Source organism: Capricornis sumatraensis, chromosome 1, assembly GCF_032405125.1.
Source record: "Capricornis sumatraensis isolate serow.1 chromosome 1, serow.2, whole genome shotgun sequence".
NCBI classification, from domain to species: domain Eukaryota; kingdom Metazoa; phylum Chordata; class Mammalia; order Artiodactyla; family Bovidae; genus Capricornis; species Capricornis sumatraensis.
In genome coordinates, this window is record NC_091069.1 from 177,174,086 (window position 1) to 177,193,433 (window position 19,348).

The 19,348-nt window shown below is 49.4% G+C and overlaps 1 protein-coding gene across 1 annotated transcript; it reads right to left on the minus strand.

The window, feature by feature from the left end:
* Positions 1-3,895: 3,895 nt before the first annotated feature.
* ZDHHC19 (zinc finger DHHC-type palmitoyltransferase 19) lies at positions 3,896-18,472 on the minus strand. The gene is made up of 9 exons (XM_068968538.1): positions 18,428-18,472; positions 16,152-16,384; positions 15,716-15,837; positions 15,030-15,169; positions 14,050-14,222; positions 13,581-13,686; positions 5,162-5,247; positions 4,614-4,818; positions 3,896-4,026 (listed from the first exon to the last, which is right to left on the minus strand). Exons 1-9 carry the CDS (start codon positions 18,470-18,472, stop codon positions 3,910-3,912), a joined length of 1,227 nt encoding a protein of 408 aa, XP_068824639.1. The 3' UTR covers positions 3,896-3,909.
* Positions 18,473-19,348: the final 876 nt, after the last annotated feature.

Below are 19,348 nucleotides of genomic sequence, written 5' to 3' on the forward strand. Positions count from 1 at the left end.
GTCAGACAGTTTGCTTTCTGTTCGCAGAAACGGTCGTCCAAGAAAGGTGGTGAGGGGTGGAGAGAGACAGGCAGAGTCATCGTAGAGAGTGCGCGGAAGACAGTGAAAGGAAGAAGAGGGCAGAGAGAGAGGACAGAGTGGAAAGGTGAGAGCAGGTGAGGCAAAGACAGACACGGACGGACAGACCAGGAGGCTACAGGGAGAGCCAGCGGGAGCGGCAGGCAGCGGCTCTGAGTGAGGCCAGGGGAATAGGGTTCAGAGGACTACAGCCTTGACTTCCTTCAACCCAAGACACCCCCTGGCCTCGAAATAGATGCAACAAGTGCTTTCTTAACAGGAAACCCCTCAGCCTGTGGGAGAGCACAGCCGTTGGGGCGTGGGGGTCGGGGGTGATCTTGCTGTTCCCTTGAACATGCTCAGCCCACACCTCCATTCCCCTTTGGCTGGGGGATACAAACATGCCTTGACTTTCTGTAACACAAGACCACAAACCTCCTCTTCCGACACCCTTCTCTTTTGCTGCCTGGCAACCAGGAAACCCACACCCAACGGCAGCCCCAGTGTTGGTATCCCCAAGGCCGCAGCAGATCATAAAGTCCTAACTCGGGCATCACCTGGATCCTATTGTGGGGACGATCACTACCCTGATTAAGCACCTCCCACGTGCCAGTGCCAGGTTCAAGCTCTCCACATGCACTGCATAATAAATCCTCATAAAGGCACAATAGCGGCAATGATTCATCCCATTATACGGTGGGCCACCCAGCTTCAGAGCCCATGCCTTAGCCACTACTCTGAACTGAAATAAAATATAACTGCCTCGGAAGCACAGTGTCATGACAAAGACTAAATAAGCAGCTTTGGCCCCGCCACTTAGCAGCTGTGTGACCTCGGGGAAGTGATTTGTTTGCTGAATCAGTTCTGGTTGCTTCAACTTCATGGTGTGAATAACAACTCCAGAGGGTTGTTGTGAGGATTAAAGGAGATCATGTGAACCAGCTCGCCCAGGTCCTGCCCCAGTGAGGCTCAGAAAAGGCTTGTTTCCCAGGACAGGTCTGGCAAAGCGTCAGCCCAGCCCCTTCCCTCCACTGTGCTCCGCGTGCAGGAGCTGGAGGAGGATGTGGGCATGGCTGGAGCGTCACCTGGGTGCCCAGGAGCCCAGGAGGCTCAGCCAGCAAGGGGCACGCTCTCTGGGAGGTATGAGGACTCTGGCTCCCCATTTCCAGGCTTCGGCCACCTCTTCTGCCCTGTCTCTCCCTGCCCTGCCTCACCCTCAGCCACTGGCAGGGCCCCCTTGGGTGGGGCGGGCAGGGCAGGGCGAAGGCAAGGCAGCAGGGTGTCATTATCACTCCAAGCAGAACTGAAGTCAGAGTTAAGCCTGCCTTCTTATCCGGTCCCCAGGCCCTGTGCTGACATGTCCTGCTGTCTCTGCAGGGCTGCCCAAGTCCCTCCTCCTCCAAAGTGGTGCCCAGAGCAGGAACAGGAGGGGCAGCCCATGAAACGGAGAACACGTTTGGACACTGAGTCATCCCATCCTCTCTCTAGTGAAAATGTGTGAAATTGAGCGTGTAGCGGCAGTTGAAGTAACCCCTAACGCCCTTCCAGCTCTAACGAGTTAGGACTCTGACCACTGTGAGCTAGCCGTGATGGTCCTCCATGTTTACAGACGAGGGCCCCAAGGCCAAGCAGAGGACAGAGGCTCACTCCCATAGCACACTAGTTGGTAGCAGAGCTGAGTGACACCCAGGTCTCCCAACTGCTGGCCCAGGGCTCTTCCCACCCCACACGCCCTGACCTTCTAGAAGGTCATGGAGGAAAGGTGTAAAGATGAAAAGGGGGTGTCTGCTTCCAGGTTCCCCCTCCTTCCTTTTGTTCCAGGAGTGGCCTGGGGACCCCACAAAGTGGCTCCAGACATGTGGGCACCTGATAGCCCCACAGGGTGGGGGTCACTCCTTGGTTCCTGTCCAAGGGGCGGTAGGGACTGCAGGGCTTCTGGGTTGTGTGTGGAGAGCTGGCCCTGTTTTCAGACCTGATAACACCTTTCTCCATATCAGTTGGCCAAAGACTGCGAGGGGTGTGTCTGGGAGTCAAGGGCAGGCTCAGCAGAAATGTGGAGAAGGCAGGAAGGAAAGGTGGGCACAGTTCAATGGAAGCCCCCAGCCTGGCAGGAAAGAATTTTTGAGGGTGCCCAAGGCTGGAGGGAGAGAGTGTAAGGGAGTCAGAGAAAGGGGTGAGCCAGCTCCATGAACACCCCCCTTCCAGGCCTTGGCCCAGGTTCCTGAATCCTCTTCCTCTCTGATGGAGGCTTGGACCACCCTGAGGACTCCCATTTGGGAGGAGGACTGAGAGCCTCTCCTCACTGCTCAACAGCCTGGGCAGAGCTGTGCTCTCAGAACGCACACAAACAGGCCCCTCACACAGATCTGTGCGTCACATACACACCTGGAGTCCGGGTCTCAAAGAGTCCTGTCCTCGTCCCCACACATGCGACCATGCGCTGTGGGCTTCCCAGACAGGGACGGCTGCTTCAGCTTTACTTGTAAACACGGCCCCTGAGGATTTTTAATGTGGCCGCTGAGGCCTTTTACAACAAGGTTAAAACTGGGCTGCCTTTGCAAAAAAGACACAGATATGTATAACGGACTTTTGGACTCAGAGGGAGAGGGAGAGGGTGGGATGATTTGGGAGAATGGCATTGTAACATGCATACTATCATGTAAGAATCGAATCGCCAGTCTATGTCCGACGCAGGATACAGCATGCTTGGGGCTGGTGCACGGTGATGACCCAGAGAGATGTTATGGGGAGGGAGGTGGGAGGGGGGTTCATGTTTGGGAACGCATGTACACCCGTGGTGGATCCATGTCAATGTATGGCAAAACCAATACAGTATTGTAAAGTAAAATAAAGTAAAAATAAAAATTAAAAAAAAACTGGGCTGCTTTTTTGTAAGGTGGTGAGTACCTTGCATCCCTCCCCAGAACCTAAGGTTAATTCTGAAAGCTGAGAAAACAAGAGGGCTTAGGACAGGGGAGACCCTGGGACCAAGGCAAATGGGGTGAGATAGAACTGGAGTCTCTGGGTTGAACGAGGCTGGCCAGGAGCCCAAGAGCTAGAGCCAGAGGGGTGGGTGAGGCTGGGCCTGGGGCGCAGGAAGAGGGAAGGGCAGCCTCAAAGGGGACCCAGCTTAGACAGAACTGGAGCCAAGTGCTGTATCGTAGGTCACCCACCTCCCCAGGCTGGGCCCCAACACACAAACAGGCACGCACACACAGGCGCATACCTTCACGGGGCCCTGGGATACTCAGCCAACCCTTCCCTCGCATCTTCACCACACCCGCCTCACCGGATACACGGGTGGTAGGAAGCAGCGTGGTTAGTGCCCATCCTGAGGGCAACAGAGAACCCTCTCACCCCTTTACCTCCCAAGATGAGGCAGGGGGAGGGCCCACTCCCAGTCGGAGGGCCAGCCCAGCCCTCACAGTAGGCTCCAGCGTGCCGGCTGAATCAGGTCCAGCTTGGCGAATTCCCAGGCGACGGGCGCCCCCTGCAGTCAGACAGGGGTGCAACAGGGCAGAGGCTGGGACTTGGGCGGCCACTCCTGCATCTCTCCCCTCATCTTCAGCCTTCTCCGTGGTTGCCTTGGTTGCCCCATTTGAAGTATGACAGCAATGTTGAGTGTCTTGCCCAAGGTCGCAGAGCCGGACAGTGCTGGACCTCGGCTCTTCCCTCCGTGGGGCTTTGTCCCAGCCCTTCAGAGCCCGCCCCCTTCACACTCCCTCGCACAGACAGTGCAGCAGGCAGTTGTAAAAGATAGGCAAAGGGTATTTAATGCGCTTGGGGTCTCAGTACTCCCGCCAGGGGAGTGGGCAAGGGCAGGCGGCAGGGCACAGGGTCTTCCCGAGAGGCTCAAGAGGTGAGGTTCGGGGGCAGGGACTCCTGGCATCTCCCGGGGCGAAAGGGCAAGTAGACGGAGCCTTGTCTAGGAGCCTCCCGCAGCTGGGGCAGCACTGGGCTGGCATGGAGCTGAACACAGAGGGGGGCGGATGGGGGCTGTCCTCGAGCCCCGCCCCACAGCCCACCCACTGCGGAGCAAGTCACTGCCCAGGCCACTGACAGGCAGAGCAAAAGGAGGGGCCAGCAGGGTCCCTGGGGGGCTGTGGGTTACCCACCCCCACTTCTTCCCTAATGCTCCACTTCCACATGATTCATAGACCCGGTTTCACAGTAAAAGATGCCTTTAAATAACGGAATCCCACACCCACCATCCCCCACCCCCACCTCCGCCAATGGTAAACCACTGGACTAGTCTCAATTCTCTTGAAGAGCTGAGGAAACTGAGGCCCAGAAAGGAGAAGTGACTGGCCCAAGGCCACCCAGCAAGTGAGCAGTATGGCCTTTTTCTTTGTGAGTCCAGGGACCCCTGGGGTATTCTGGAGGTCTGTGACTCTACTGCCAACGCTCTTCAGGCCTAAAATCCCCCTCTCTCCAGCTGAGTGTTCCAGCTTCAGGGCCAGCCCAGCACCGGGGGGCTTCTCCCCACACCCACAATCTGCAGACGCCCTCTCCCAACACACACACATGCACACACACACACACACACACACACTCACCTCCTGGAGGACTGCAGCCTCACCGCTCCCTGGGGGACCCTTCCCTGGTTTGTAGAGACCCAGAGGTTGAGGCTGGGGGGCAGACCCAGGCCCAGGGAAGGTGGGGGGACTGAGCACGGAGGGGCACGTTGGGAAGCGCGAGGTCTGTATGGGCACCCAGTCAGACCCCACCACTCTCTGCAGCCAGACAGCTTCGGCCATGTACCTGGGGAGCAACAAGCCAGATGCAGGTGGTCATTGCCTCCTGGCCTGGTCCCTCTCAGTCTGGGGGGCACACAGCCTGGGCCTGGCCCTGCAGGGAGCTGGCACCTGTCTCCTCCAGCCTGCAGTGCCCCTTCTAACCCCTCTTCTTGGGGCCAGAACCCACAGAGGCAAGGAAGGGGAGGCTTCAGGGGCTCCCACTAGGCCCTGGAGAAAACTCCCAAAGATGAGGAACAGTGAGCATCAGGGGCCAGGAGCTATGCTCAGGGGCCAGGGGAAACCATCCAGCTTCACCCCACCCCACCAGCCCCAGGGGCCACCACCAGGCCTCTGCTTTGCCAACTCACTTGGGTCCCAGCGGTGCACAAATTGTTAAATACCAGTTGCTGGCACAGCCATGGTCGAAGGGGTTGTATCCCTGCAGGTATCGGCACTGGAGTGGGTGAGGACAGAAAGAAGAGCTCAGATCCAGCAGGACGGGACAGGCCACCCATACCAGCCCTCTGAGTGCTGGTCAGCTCAGCCCAGCCTGGGGCTGCGGCCAGACTCCAAGGACAAAGGAGCTGGAGGATCAAGTAAAACGTCCCACAACCCACTGGTGAGTAGCTCTGGCACCACACCCACATCTCCTGCCTGCCCAGGGGTCCTCCCCCATCAGCTGTAGCCACTTTTGCAGTCTCCTCCCCTTCTGTCTCCCCTGGCCACACACTTCCTTCTGCTATCTCCTTCCAGATACACTTGGATCTTCCTTTTGCTGTTAAACTGCTCCAAAGACAGTTCCATCCTTGCTCCTTCAACTTCTCTACTTTCCCACGTCTCATTTTTTGCTTTTTTTTTTCCCTAAAATTGTGCCTTCACTGAATTTCACTATGTGGAAGGGTGGTTTATAATCCAGACTGCTCCTTTTCACAGATGAGGATACTAAGGCACCAGACAGCTAAGTAACGCAGCCAAGATCTCCTTGCTGGTGTGTTGTAGAGCTGTGATTTGAATTTATGCAGTCTGGCTCTAGAGCCCTTGTGATATAGGCAAGTGCCAAGCAGAAGTTGGAGATAGAGAGGGAATGAAGTTGAGGTGTGTGAAGAATGCCTGAAATGGGTTCTGGTATTGGGAAAGAGGGCTTCCCAGGTGTCACTAGTGGTAAAGAACCTGCCTGCCAATGCAGGAGATGTAACAGACTCAGGTTCGATCCCTGGGTCAGGAAGATCCCGTGGAGGAGAAAATGGCAATCCACTCCTCCAGTATTCTTGCCTGGAGAATCCCACGAACAGAGGAGCCTGGCAGGCTACAGTCCATGGTGTCACACAGAGTCGCACATGACTGAAGTGGCTTAGCACACATGCACATGAGAAAGAGCCCTGTCTGGCGAATCAGGGTGCAGACCACATTTAGGTTTCTTAAGGCTGGAGATATGGATTGAGACAGCCCCATCTGAGCAGTGCAGGGAGGGCAGGCCTATGGCCTGACTTGCGCTGTAAGAACCACAGGATGTGGGAAGGGAGAAGGCTGCCCAGGAGAGGCTGAAATGAGGGACTGAGGCTAGAGAGAGAAGACATGAAGCCCACAGGGGGCTGATGAGTAAGGGCTGTGCAGAGGAGTCGCACAGGAGCTGAGAACCAAAAATGGGTGGGGTGGGGTGATTAAGTTTTGACTGGAAGGATAGGAAATGGTGGGTAAAGAGGTCGCCTCTGTGCTTTCAGCTGTCTCAGTGTCTCCACCTACTCCCCCTCAGTGATGCAGCCAACTACAGGCTTCCTAAAACAGGCTTTAATAAAAAAAGTATTGCCACGTGGAAGGAATCCCATGGTAAGGGATGTTCACTTTACCACTCCGAGTAAACACAGTACTGAAAGTCCAAGGTAATGCAGGAAAAGAAAAAGAAATAAAGCCATACATTGTGGAAAGGAAGAAATGAATCATGACGTGATTTTCTATGTAAAATCAACAAAAAAGCTATTAGAACTAATAAATAAGTCTAGAAAAATTGTCAGACTCAAGACTAATACACAAAAATCCATTGTATTTTCTTATAGTAATAAACAAATGGAGGGATTTCCCTTGGGCTAGTGGCTAAGACTCTGCATTCCCAATGCAGGTGACCCAGGTTCAATTCCTTGTCAGGGAACTAGATTCCACATGCCCAAACTAAGAGTTTGCATGTCGATACTAAGGATCCCATATGCTGCAACTAAGACCCAGTACAGGTTAATTATTTTAAAATACAAGTGAAAATGAAATTTTAAAAATTTTAACACAAAAATGAAACATTTAGAAAAAGGTCTAACACAATGGAGTCAAGATCTATATGCTGAAAATTGACACTAACGAAATAAATCAAAGAAGCTCTGAATAAATGGAGAGATATACCATGTTCATGGATTCAAAAACTCAGTATTATTAAAATGTCAATTTTCAAAACTGATCTATAGGTTTAAACAAAATCCAAATGAAAATCTCAGCAAATGCTCTTATAGAAATCGACAACTTGATTCTAAAATTTATATAAATATAGGTAAGATAAGTCAAGGTAAATAGAATAACCAACAAAACTTTGTAAAATAATAAAGTAGGAGAACTCACATTGCATGATTTCAAGACAACATAAAGCTGCTAAGCAAGACAGGGTGGTATTGATTAAAAAAAAAAAAGGTCCAGAAATACATCTTCACTTGTACAGTCCATTGTTTTTTGAGAGATATTCAAAGGCAACTCAATGGAAGGATAATCTTTTCCAAAAATGGTGCCAAAATAACCCATAAGCAAAAAAAATAAATCTTGACCCATACCTTGTATCATATACACAATTTAACCCCAAATGAATCATAGTCCTAAATATAAAACCTAAAAATAAAATATCTAGAAGAAAATATATGAGAAAATCTTTATGACTCTGGGTTAGGCAAAGATTTCTTCGTTACATACCAAAAGCACAATCCATAAACGAAAAAACTGGTAACATAATTCATCAAAACTTAAAACTTCCGATCTTTGGAAGATACTGTTGAGAAAATGAGATGACAAGCCACAGATATGGAGAAAATATTTGCAAAACACATATCTGAATCTTGAATATAGAAATCGTGAAGTGAAAGTCGCTCAGTCAAGTCCAGCTCTTTGCGACCCCATGGACTATACAGTCCATGGAATATTGGAGTAGGCAACCATTTCATTCTCCAAGGAATCTTCCCAACCCAGGGATTGAACCTAGGTTTCCCACATTGCAGGCAGATCCTTTACCACCTGACCCATAGAAATCTTAACACTCAATGTTAAGAAGGCAAACCAACTTTTAATGGTCAAATGACTGGAAAAGACTTCTAATCAAAGATAAAATGATGGCAGGACTTCCTTGGTGGTCCAGTGCTAAGACTCTGTGCTCCCAATGCAGAGGGCCCTACCAACATTACACAGACTCATCCCTGGTCAGGGAACTGGATCCCACACGCCACAACCAAGAGTTCGAATGCCGTGCAACTAAAAGATCCCACAAGCCAAAAGGAAGATCAAACGTCTCACAAACCGCAATTAAGACCCGGTGCAGTTACATAAATGAATACTTTCTTAAAAAGATGAACTGATGACAAACAAGAACATGAAAAGATGCTCAAAATCATTAGTCATTAGGAGAATGCAAATTAAGACCACAATGAGACATCACTGTGCATTTCTTAGATGGGCTCAATTTTTCGAAAAATGACAATGCCAAGTGTTAGCGATGCAGAGCAACTGGAATCCCTATACACTGCTCGTGGAAACTGCAGTGGCACAGCCATGTGGGAACACAGTGTGGCAGTTTCTTATAAAGGTAAACATACAGTTACTATATACACAGCAACACCACTCTTAAGTACATCTCCCCACCCCCAAAATGAAAACGTATTCACATGCCTGTCCACCAACATTTATAATGGCTTCATTTCAGTTCACTTCAGTCACTCAATCGTGTCCGACTCTTTGTGACCCCATGGACTGCAGCACACCAGGCCTCCCTGTCCTTTATCAACTCCTGGAGTTCACTCAAACTCATGTCCATTGAGTCAGTGATGCCATCCAACCATCTCATCCTCTGTTGTACCCTTCTCCTCCTGCCTTCAATCTTTCCCAGCATCAGGGTCTTTTCCAATGAGTCAGTTCTTTGCATCAGGTGGCCAAAGTACTGGAGTTTCAGCTTCAGCGTCAGTCTTTCCAATGAATATTCAGGACTGATTTCCTTTAGGATGGACTGGTTGGATCTCTCTGCAGTCCAACGGACTCTCAAGAGTCTTCTCCAACACCACACTTCAAAAGCATCACTTCTTTGGCACTCAGCTTCCTTTATAGTCCAACTCTCACATCCATACATGACTGCTGGAAAAACCATAGCTTTGACTAGACGGACTTTTGTTGGCAAAGTAATGTCTCTGCTTTTTAATATACTGTCTAGGTTGGTCATAGTTTTTCTTCCAAGGAGCAAGTGTCTTAATTTCATAGCTGCAGTCATCATCTGCGGTGATTTTGGAGCCGAAGAAAATAAAGGCTCTCACTGTTTCCATTATTTCCCATCTATTTGCCATGAAGTGATGGGACTGGATGCCTTGATCTTAGTTTTCTGAATGTTGAGTTTTAAGCCAACTTTTTCACTCTCCTCATTCACTTTCATCAAGAGGCCCCTTGGTTCTTCACTTTCTGCTGTAAAGGTGGTGTCATCTGCATATCTGAGTTTATTGATATTTCTCCCAGCAATCTTAATTCCAGCTTGTGCTTCATCCAGACCAGTGTTTCTCATGATGTACTCTGCATACAAGTTAAAATAAGCAGGGTGACAGTATACCGCCTTGACATACTCCTTTTCCTATTTGGAACCAGTCTATTGTTCCACATCCAGTTCTAACTGTTGCTTCTTGACCTGCATACAGATTTCTCAGGAGGCAGGTAAGGTGGTCTGGTATTCCCATCTCTTTAAGAATTTTCCATAGTTTGTTGTGATCCACACAGTCAAAGGCCTTGGCATAGTCAATAAAGCAGATGTTTTTCTGGAACTCTTATGCTTTTTCAATGATCCAACAGATGTTGGCAATTTGATCTCTGGTTCCTCTGCCTTTTCTAAATCCAGCTTGATCATTTGGAAGTTCATGGTTCATGTACTGTTGAAGCCTGGTTTGGAGAATTTTGAGCATTACTTTGCTAGCATGTGAGATGAGTGCAATTGTGTGGTAGTTTGAACATTCTTTGGCATTGCCTTTCTTTGGGATTGGAATGAAAACTGACCTTTTCTACTCCTGTGGCCACTACTGAGTTTTCCAAATTTGCTGGCATATTGAGTGCAGCACTTTCACAGCATCATCTTTCAGGATTTGAAATAGTTCGACTGGAATTCCATCACCTCCACTAGCTTTGTTTGTAGTGATGCTTCCTTAGGCCTACTTGACTTTGCATTCCAAGATGTCTGGCTCTAGGTGAGTGATCACACCACCATGGTTATCTGAGTAATGAAGATCTTTTTTGTACAGTTCTTCTGTGTATTCTTGCCACCTCTTCTTAATATCTTCTGCTTCTGTTAGATCCATACCATTTCTGTCTTTTATTGTGCCTATCTTTGCATGAAATGTTCCCTTGGTATCTCTGATTTTCTTGAAAAGATCTCTAATTTTCTTGAAGAGATCTCTAGTCTCTCCCATTCTATTGTCTTCCTCTATTTCTTTGCATTGATCTCTGAGGAAGGCTTCCTTATCTCTCCTTGCTATTCTTTGGAACTCTGCATTCAAATAGGTATATCTTTCCTTTTCTCCTTTGCCTTTTCCTTCTCTTCTTTTCTCAGCTATTTGTAAAGCCTTCTCAGACAATCATTTTGCCTTTTTGCATTTCTTTTTCTTGAGGATGGTCTTGATCCCTGCCTCCAGTACAATGTCACGAACCTCCATCCATTGTTCTTCAGGCACTCTGTCTATCAGATCTAATCCCTTGAATCTATTTGTCACTTCCACTGTCTATTTGTAAGGGAATTTATTTAGGTCATACCTGAACGGTCTAGTGGTTTCTTCAATTTAAGTCTGAATTTGGCAATAAGGAGTTCATGATCTGAGCCACAGTCAGCTCCCGGTCTTGTTTTTGCTGACTGTATAGAGCTGTATATTGTCACCCTGCTTATTTAACTGATATGCAGAGTACATCATGAGAAACGCTGGGCTGGATGAAGCACAAGCTAGAATTAAGATTGCCAAGTTTCCACTGCACCAAGATTAAATTATCCACCTGACTTCTTTGCCTTTTAAATCTGGTCAATCCCAGACAGATCACTTAAGATTGTCAATAACCTCAGATATGCAGATGACACCACCCTTATGGCATAAAGTGAAGAAGAACTAAAGAGCCTCTTGATGAAAGTGAAAGAGGAGAGTGAAAAAGTTGGCTTAAAACTCAACATTCAGAAAACTAAGATCATGGCATCTGGTCCCATCACTTCATGGCAAATAGGTGGGGAAACAGTGCAAACAGTGACATACTTTATTTGGGGGGGGCTAAAAAATCACTGCAGATGGTGACTGCAGCCATGAAATTAAAAGATGCTTGCTCCTTGGAAGAAAAGCTATGACCAACCTAGACAGCATATTAAAAAGCAGAGACATTATTTTGCCAACAAAGTTCCATCTAGTCAAAGCTATGGGTTTTCCAGCAGTCATGTATGGATGAGAGCTGGACTATAAAGAAAGCTGAGTGCCAAAGAAGTGATGCTTTTTAACTGTGGTGTTGGAGAAGACTCTTGAGAGTCCGTTGGACTGCAGAGAGATCCAACCAGTCCATCCTAAAGGAAATCAGTCCTGAATATTCATTGGAAAGACTGATGCTGAAGCTGAAACTCCAGTACTTTGGCCACCTGATGCAAAGAACTGACTCACTGGAAAAGACCCTGATGTTGGGAAAGACTGAAGGCAGGAGGAGAAGGGTACAACAGAGGGTGAGATGGTTGGATGGCATCACTGACTCAATGGACATGAGTTTGAGTGAACTCCGGGAGTTGGTGATGGACAGAGATGCGTGCTGCAGTCCATGGGGTCATAAAGAGTCAGACATGACTGGGCAACTGAACTGAAATGAACTGAATGAGGATAATGGCGACCTCCTTTAAAAGGTCCCATGCATGCACTGCGGCACTGAGTGCCCCCAACCCTGCAGCAGGCCACCACTGACCCACGCCTCTGCCAGAGGCTCCTGGACACTCACAGGCAAGTCTGGGTCAGTCTCTTGTGGGGTCACTGCTCCTTTCTCCTGCGTCCTGGTCTGCACAAGGTTTTGTCTGTGTCCTCCAAGAGTCTGTTTCCCCAGTCCTGTGTAAGTTCTGGTGCCTCTATGCTGGGGTTAATGGAAACCTCCTCCAAGAGGGTTTATGCCATACCCAGGTCTACTGCACCCAGAGCCCCTGCCCTTGCGGCAGGCCACTGCTGACCCGTACCTCGGCAGGAGACACTCAAACACAGTTCTGGCTCAGCCTCTGTGAGGTCTCTGGGTCCTGGTTCACACAAGGTTTGTTTGAGCCCTCCAAGTTTCTCTGGCTAGTATTGGGTTTGATTCTAAAAGTGATTTTGCCCCTCCTACCATCTTGCTGGGGCTTCTCTTTTGCCCATGGACATGGGTTATCTTTTTTTGGTGGGATCCAACATTCTCCTGTCCTGCCTCATTTATAATCACCAAAATCCAAAAACAAGGCAGATATCCTTCAACTGGCAAAAAAGAGTAAAGAAGCTGTGACACACCTGTATGATGAGATACTACCCAAGTAAAGAGAGGGAAACTCCTGATACGGGAAACAACCTGGATGAATCTCAAATGGATTACATCGAGTGAATGAAACCAGACTCAGAAGGCTATGATTATATTTATATGAAATTCTGAAAAAGGAGAAACTGTTGGGCTAGAAAACAATTCTGTATTTGCCAGGGGCTGCAAGTTGGGAGAGAAATGGACTACAAAAGTCCATGAGGGAATTTGGGGAGTGAGGGGAGGGTGGATGGAGCTATTCTAAATCTTGGTTATGGCAGTGATTACAGAACTGTATGTCAAAACTCATACAACTGTGCACTAAAAAGGGTGAATTTTACTGTGTGTAAAGAAAAAAGTCCTATCAAGGTTTCCAAGTTTCCACTGCACCAAGATTAAATTATCCACCTGACTTCTTTGCCTTTTAAATCTGGTCAATGCCAGGCAGATCACTTGATTGCGCATGCCACACCTGCTGCGATTAGCAGTGTTCCCTCACCCTCCTACCAACATTCCACAGACTTTTAGGCTTCCGTGCTTTTTTTGCACTCTTTGCCCCTCACAGCAATGCCTCGCCTTCTGCCGTCCAAACCCGCTAAGTGGCACGTCCTACTCAACACCGCGGTCCTCACTGAACTCTCAGTGCTCTGAGTTTGTGCTACACAATGTCGGGAGGCGCCTCTCTCAGCGCGTTCGCTGGTGTCTGATGAGTTACTCTGATTTCCGTTTCCTTGTCAGCACACTCTCAGGATGCAGCCTCACTCTCCTCCACGCCCATGGCTCAAAATAATGCGCACGGGGCCTAGCCCTCACTAGTGCACCTTCGACGCAAGAAGAGTGACTGCCGAGCTCCGGAAGGAGGTGAGATCTGAGCTGAATCTGCGTCTGGAAGGGCTCAAGAGGCACCTTCGAGAGAGCTCAGGCCATCAAAGACCAGGGCGAAGGAGAAAGCGGAAGGTGCGGAAGCCCGGAGGGGTAAGGTGACCACCCACAGCCCGATACCATCATGGCGCCCCGCTCGTCCCCACGTACCTTGCCCTCGTAGGACCGCTCCGCCGCGCTCACCGACATAACTTGGATCAGCAGCAACAGGAAGAGGGGCACCAGGAAGCCGGCGGCGGGTACAGCAACCAAGATGCTGCACAGCAGCTAAGGAGCAGCGCCTCGGGGCAGACCTCCTTGGCCCCGGCCCTCGCATAACCCCGCCCACACGAAGCCCCGCCCACCAGCTCCCTGCCCACCCTGCTGCCTAGGGCCCGTGCCACCTCTAGCATTCTCCATCCTTGACTCTGCCAGCTCACCCCTTCACAGTTCCTCCTATCCCCACCCATCTCTCAGACCCTACCTGTCCTCACCTCTTCTCAGATCAGTCCTGTCAGGCGGCTTCACCGTCTAACCCTGCTCACCATTAGCTCTACCCGCCCCGTGACCCCGCCCCTCTGTTGAAAGCTCCTCGCCACCCTCACTGTTTGGTCGTGGGTCCCCACACCCCAGCGGATACGCGATGGCCTTGTCCATGGAGAAGGATAGGTGGGTCGTACGCACCAGGAAGATCAGGCAGGTGACCAGCATGGCACCCGAGTAGAGGCATAAGGACAGGACAAGCAGCATGAAGAAGCGGAAGTTGCGGTGACCGATGCAGTTATTGACCCACTTGCAGTGGTGGTCAAAGTCCTAGGCAAGAGGGAGAAGGCTCAGGCCTTGACCCAATCTCTGATCCAGGCTCCATCGCCCCCAAATCTTATGCGCTCCTTCTAAACCACCTGCCCTTGACCTCATGAAGTGGCTCCCATTCCTAGGGAAAATCTAAGTCTCAAAGTCCTTAACCCTGCTGGCATTCCCCCGTTAGAGCACCGCAGGGCTCACAGAGCTGCACGTCTTGTCAAGAGGCTTTGGAGACAGGACCTGCCTGGTCTTCTCTGGGACAAATCCTGGTGTAACTTCAGACAGGACATAGAATATCTCTGGGCATCTGTTTTCTCATCCACTGGGTGGGCCTAATAATAACACGCTTGCCCAGCCAGTCTCCCAGGGTTGTAAGGACCAGTTAAGACAGCACATTGCTGAACTGTTGCAGACTGTGCACTCAGAACCCAGGAGACCAGGAGACCCTCTGGCCTAGACATTCAGAAGAGGCAGGATGTTCCCCTGGCTGGTCCTGCAGCCTGCCAAGGGCATTTGGACATCCAGTGTCATTGAGCCTGGGAAGAACAGCAGTGTCTGACCAGGCCCAGCATAGATGTGGATGCCCCTCTACAATGTTAGCACCAGTGCAGAAAGGGGCCAGTCTCCCGGAAAAGGTGCAGGCACAGAGGCAGTGACCTGCCTGAGTGATCAAGAGTGGCTGGGAATTACTGCCACCTTTGGTCTTTAGCAGTCCCAGAAGTCATTTCACGCCCACCACTGGCCCCCATGTGAGTAGGCTTCCTGGTCCCAGACAGGTGCCGGGAGAGTAGGTGGGCAGGAGAGAGGGGCACTTACCTCCACACAGATGTTGCACCAGGGACAGTGGTAGGTCCGGGGCGGGCGGTGGAAGCAGCACTTTTGGCACCACTGCAGGCGGAAGGCCCTGTGGTTCACCCATACCACATGTACCATCAGGGGCCCCTGTTCATTGGATCCTGGCATGGGAAGAGGATTGAGCAGCAGCCCGAGGCCCTTCCATCAGTCTGCTGCAACAGAAGGGTGGAGGCGGGCAGCCCCACGACATCCCTGGGCTCAGGAAGCGTGGGGACCAGGTGGCAGGGGAATCCTTAGTCCCCACTGAGCAAGCTGGCCAAGCTTAGAGAGGCTGGTAGTCACAGGGAAAGTGGGTTTCCAGCCCAAGGAGTTCTTCGTGAACTCAGGCCTTCGGTACTATGACCGACGCTTTACAGAATTTGTGTGGTAGGGAGGAGGAAGAGAAAAATCAGTGGTTGTGAACAGCTGGCTTCTCTCCCAAGAAACTTCTGCCCTGGCCCTACCCTCCAAGGAAACTGGAAAACCTCCAAGATTCTGTGTTTTTCACACCTCCATGCCTCAAGAAATGAAGTGGCAGATGCAGGGCCTGAGCAAATGAGGACGTGGGGCGAACGAGCCCTAAGGCCCCAGTGGTGGTGGGGGGAGATCGGAGGAGCACTTTAAGGATCACCCCTGCAGGCAGGCGCCCCAGGGAGCCAATGTCTCACCTTGATGCAAGATGCCAGGGTCTGAGAAGTTGAGTGAAATGAGACTGAAGAAGGTGAGGATAAAGAGGAGGCCTGCGATGATGGGAAAGGCCCATTGCCCATTCTGGGCCAGCCACCTGCAGCTGAAACAAGAGCAGGACTCAGCCCTGAAGCTCCAGTTCACCTAGTCAGCACCCACAGACCATGAACCCTGCTCTAAATATCCAGGCTTGTGACAGATCCATAGAGACTCCACCAGTCACCCTGTATTACCAACCACCTGCAGCTCCCAAATGCACCAAGCCCTCTATACCTCTAATAGCATTCAGTTCCCTTTGCCTAGAACATCCTGCCTTCCTGACCCCTCTTCTGCACTCCCCCTGCCTCCGTACTATCATTATCTGCTTTCCTTTCTGTTGCTCTGTAAGAAACCAGATAGCTTGTGTGGGAGACTTACGGAAATGCGAAGAAGAGGCCACTGAAAATGACCAGCAGCACCACATTGAAGGCGGCAAATAAGCTTGGGAGGACCCAGGGGAGCGGGGCCTGAGGTGAGGGGTGGGGCTCCTTCATGAGCGGCATGTCATCCTCAAGAGCGGCATGGCTGGACCTCCTGTGCCCCCAGGGGAGGTGAGAGTCAGCAGGCTCCCTCCCCGCTGCTAGCTCTGGGAGCCCCACGGCCACAGCAGCCTTGGAAGCCACAGCCCAGTGTGGAAGGAAAGGAGTCCCAGTGTGACATCACAGAGGCTGAGGAGAATGGGGCTAGCGGCTCTCCAGCGCAACTGTCTGCAGCCAGTGAGCATCACTCCTGACAACAAACCACATCCCTGCTTGTGCTGGGGACTGAAGGGTCCTGTCCTTGCAAGGTTGGCTTCAAGACCACGTGAGATTAGAGAAACGTGGGTAGAAGATGGGTGATGCTGCTCACCCTTTCAGGATCAGTGCTCATCAGAGGAAACAGTGTTCATTGTTCTGTCTCCATCTGTTCCTTTTTTGTTATTACAAAATCTCACTTTGGGAGAGGAGGCAGCTAAATCTTCCCTTGTTTCCAGGGTTGGCTTCATGACATAATTCTGGTCAATGAGACAGAGTAGATGTTGCAGGGTTTCTGGAAAGGCTTTTGCTTTCCTGATTAAAGGGGGGGAAAGACACGGTGCAGTTTTGCCCCTTTCTTCCTGTTTTGAACCTAGATGTGCTGGCTGGGTCCACCTCAACCCATAAGGCAATAAGTCAACACGGGGCACAGACAGAGTGATAGTAATGACATTGAGTCACTGCCCCAAGCCTTGAACTACCTCCCTCTTAGCTGCTTATTATGTGAGGAAATGACTGGGTTTTCTGTTACATACAAGTGATACTTGCCATTTGCTTTAGCCACTGAGCATCAGAACCTGCCTGTGTTTGGAGGATTCCCTGAGCTGTAAGTCTTGATGAAGGCAAAGACTGTTTCTCCAGCCCAGCTGGACCTGAAAATACCAGACACCCACATTCAAAACCTCTCTTGCAGCTAGCACACAGGCCTGCGGCTTGGGTGCCTCAGATTAGCTTCAGAACCGAGGCTGCTGCTACTGCTAAGTCGCTTCAGTCGTGTCCGACTCTGTGCGACCCCATAGACAGCAGCCCACCAGGCTCCGCCGTCCCTGGGCTACCACCAACCAACTGAGGAGGCCACTGAGATGAAGTCACTGTCTTTTTAAAATTTAGACCATGACCTCTGTTTAGAACCCTCCAATTGTTCCCAGCCCCCTCAGAGTAAAGTCCAAAGTTCTTGCCAAGGCTTCCAAGACCGTTTCTGGTCTTTCCCCACTGACTCTGACCTCGTTTCTCAACACTCAGCCCCTTACTCACTCCACACCAGCCAGGCACGCAGCACTCCTTGCTGTTCCTCAAACACACCTGGTATATTCCAGTCCTGGGTTCTTCACACTAACTCTTCTCTTTCCCTGGAATTCTCTGCCACATATATTCTCAGGGCTTGCTCCCACACTTCATTGTGTTCTTTGCTCCATAACTTGATCTTTTGTATCTCCTTAAATTACTTATGAAATTAAATATTTTATATATCCATAGATCATTTTACTGTAGCTTTGTGAATTGCCTTTGTATACCTTTTTCTTGTTCATATTTCAAATGTGGAGTATTTTTATCTGTTTTTTATTGTGGTAAATATACATATGTTATTATAAACCATCAGTACTATCCACTCCAGAACTTTTTCATCATCCCAAGAGGAAACTCTATACCATTAAACGATAACTCCTCACTCCACCTCCCCCCAGTTCACGGTAACCACTGTTTTACTTCTGTCTCTATGAATTCGACTATTTCTCACAAAAGTGGAATCATACATCTGTCCTTTTGACTCTTCCTTATTCCGCTTAGCATAAGGTCCTCAAGATTCATCCTTGAGCTTTAGCAGTCCTAGAAGTTGGTATGTTGTAACATGTATTGGAATTTTTTTGCTTTTTAAGACTGAACAATATTTAATTGTACGCATATGCCGCATTTTGTTTATTCATTCATCTGCTGATAGACATTTAGACTGTTTCCACCTTCTGGCCATTGTGAATGATGTTGCTATGAACATGGGTGCACAAGTGTTTATTCAAGTTCCTGCTTTTCAGTCTTTTGGGTATATATCCAGAAGTGGAATTTCCGGGTCATACGGTAATTCTATGTTTAGTGTTTTGAGGAACTGCTGTAGTATTTTCTATTACAGCTGCATTGTTTTACATTCCTGCTAACAATGGACGAGGACTCCAATTTCTTCACATCCATGCTAACGCTTTTCGTTTTCTTCTATTTCTGTTTGTCTTTTATAGTATCTATCCTAATAGGTATAAAATGATATCTCACTGTGATTCTCACTTGATGGAAGTGTTGGGTTTTTCTTTCAGATTTGCAGGAGCTCTTTTATCTTAAAAATTCTAGCTGTGTTTATTACAAATATGTTCCCAATTTATTGTTTGTCTTTTAATTTTGCATGCAATGTTTAGTGTAAAGTTTTTGTTGTTTTTATGTAATCAAATCTATGGATCATTTCCTTAGCATTATCTTACCTTATTTTCCCTTCTTCTACCTGATATTTATATTTCTTGTTTTCTTTTGCATTTAACTCTTAAGCCCATCTGAAAGTAATGTCAGGGTAAGATTCTAGGCGAAGGTCTAATCGTGTTTTTTCCCCACATCATTATAATCAATTGTTCCAGCATCGTTTATGGAACAAATGTTCCTTTCCCTCTTATGACAGATACTAAGTTCTTCATACATACCAAGATGTGCAGGTAACTCTGTGAGGTGCCTCCCGGAACCCTCTCAGGAATGAAGAGCTTACTCCCCCAACACTAGAAGACTTCCTCAGCTTCGGAGATTGCCTCCCCTAAAGAAAATTGTCTCACCCAGGGTCCCACCTCTTTTCAGGGACAGCTTGCATCCAAGGAGTGGTCCAACATGAGGATATAAAGGTCCAGATGCTTTTCCAGTGGAAGACAATTCTGAGGAGCCATCCTAGCCCCTATGTGACCTTGGAGGAGGCTGAGGCCCTTACCACAGATCAGCATCTCCCTCTGCTCAGCCTTGCTTCCTTCCTTTCCTTCTTTCCCTCTCCTTTCACAGGTGTTGGTCCCCAAATCACTCCCTAATAAACACTCTATG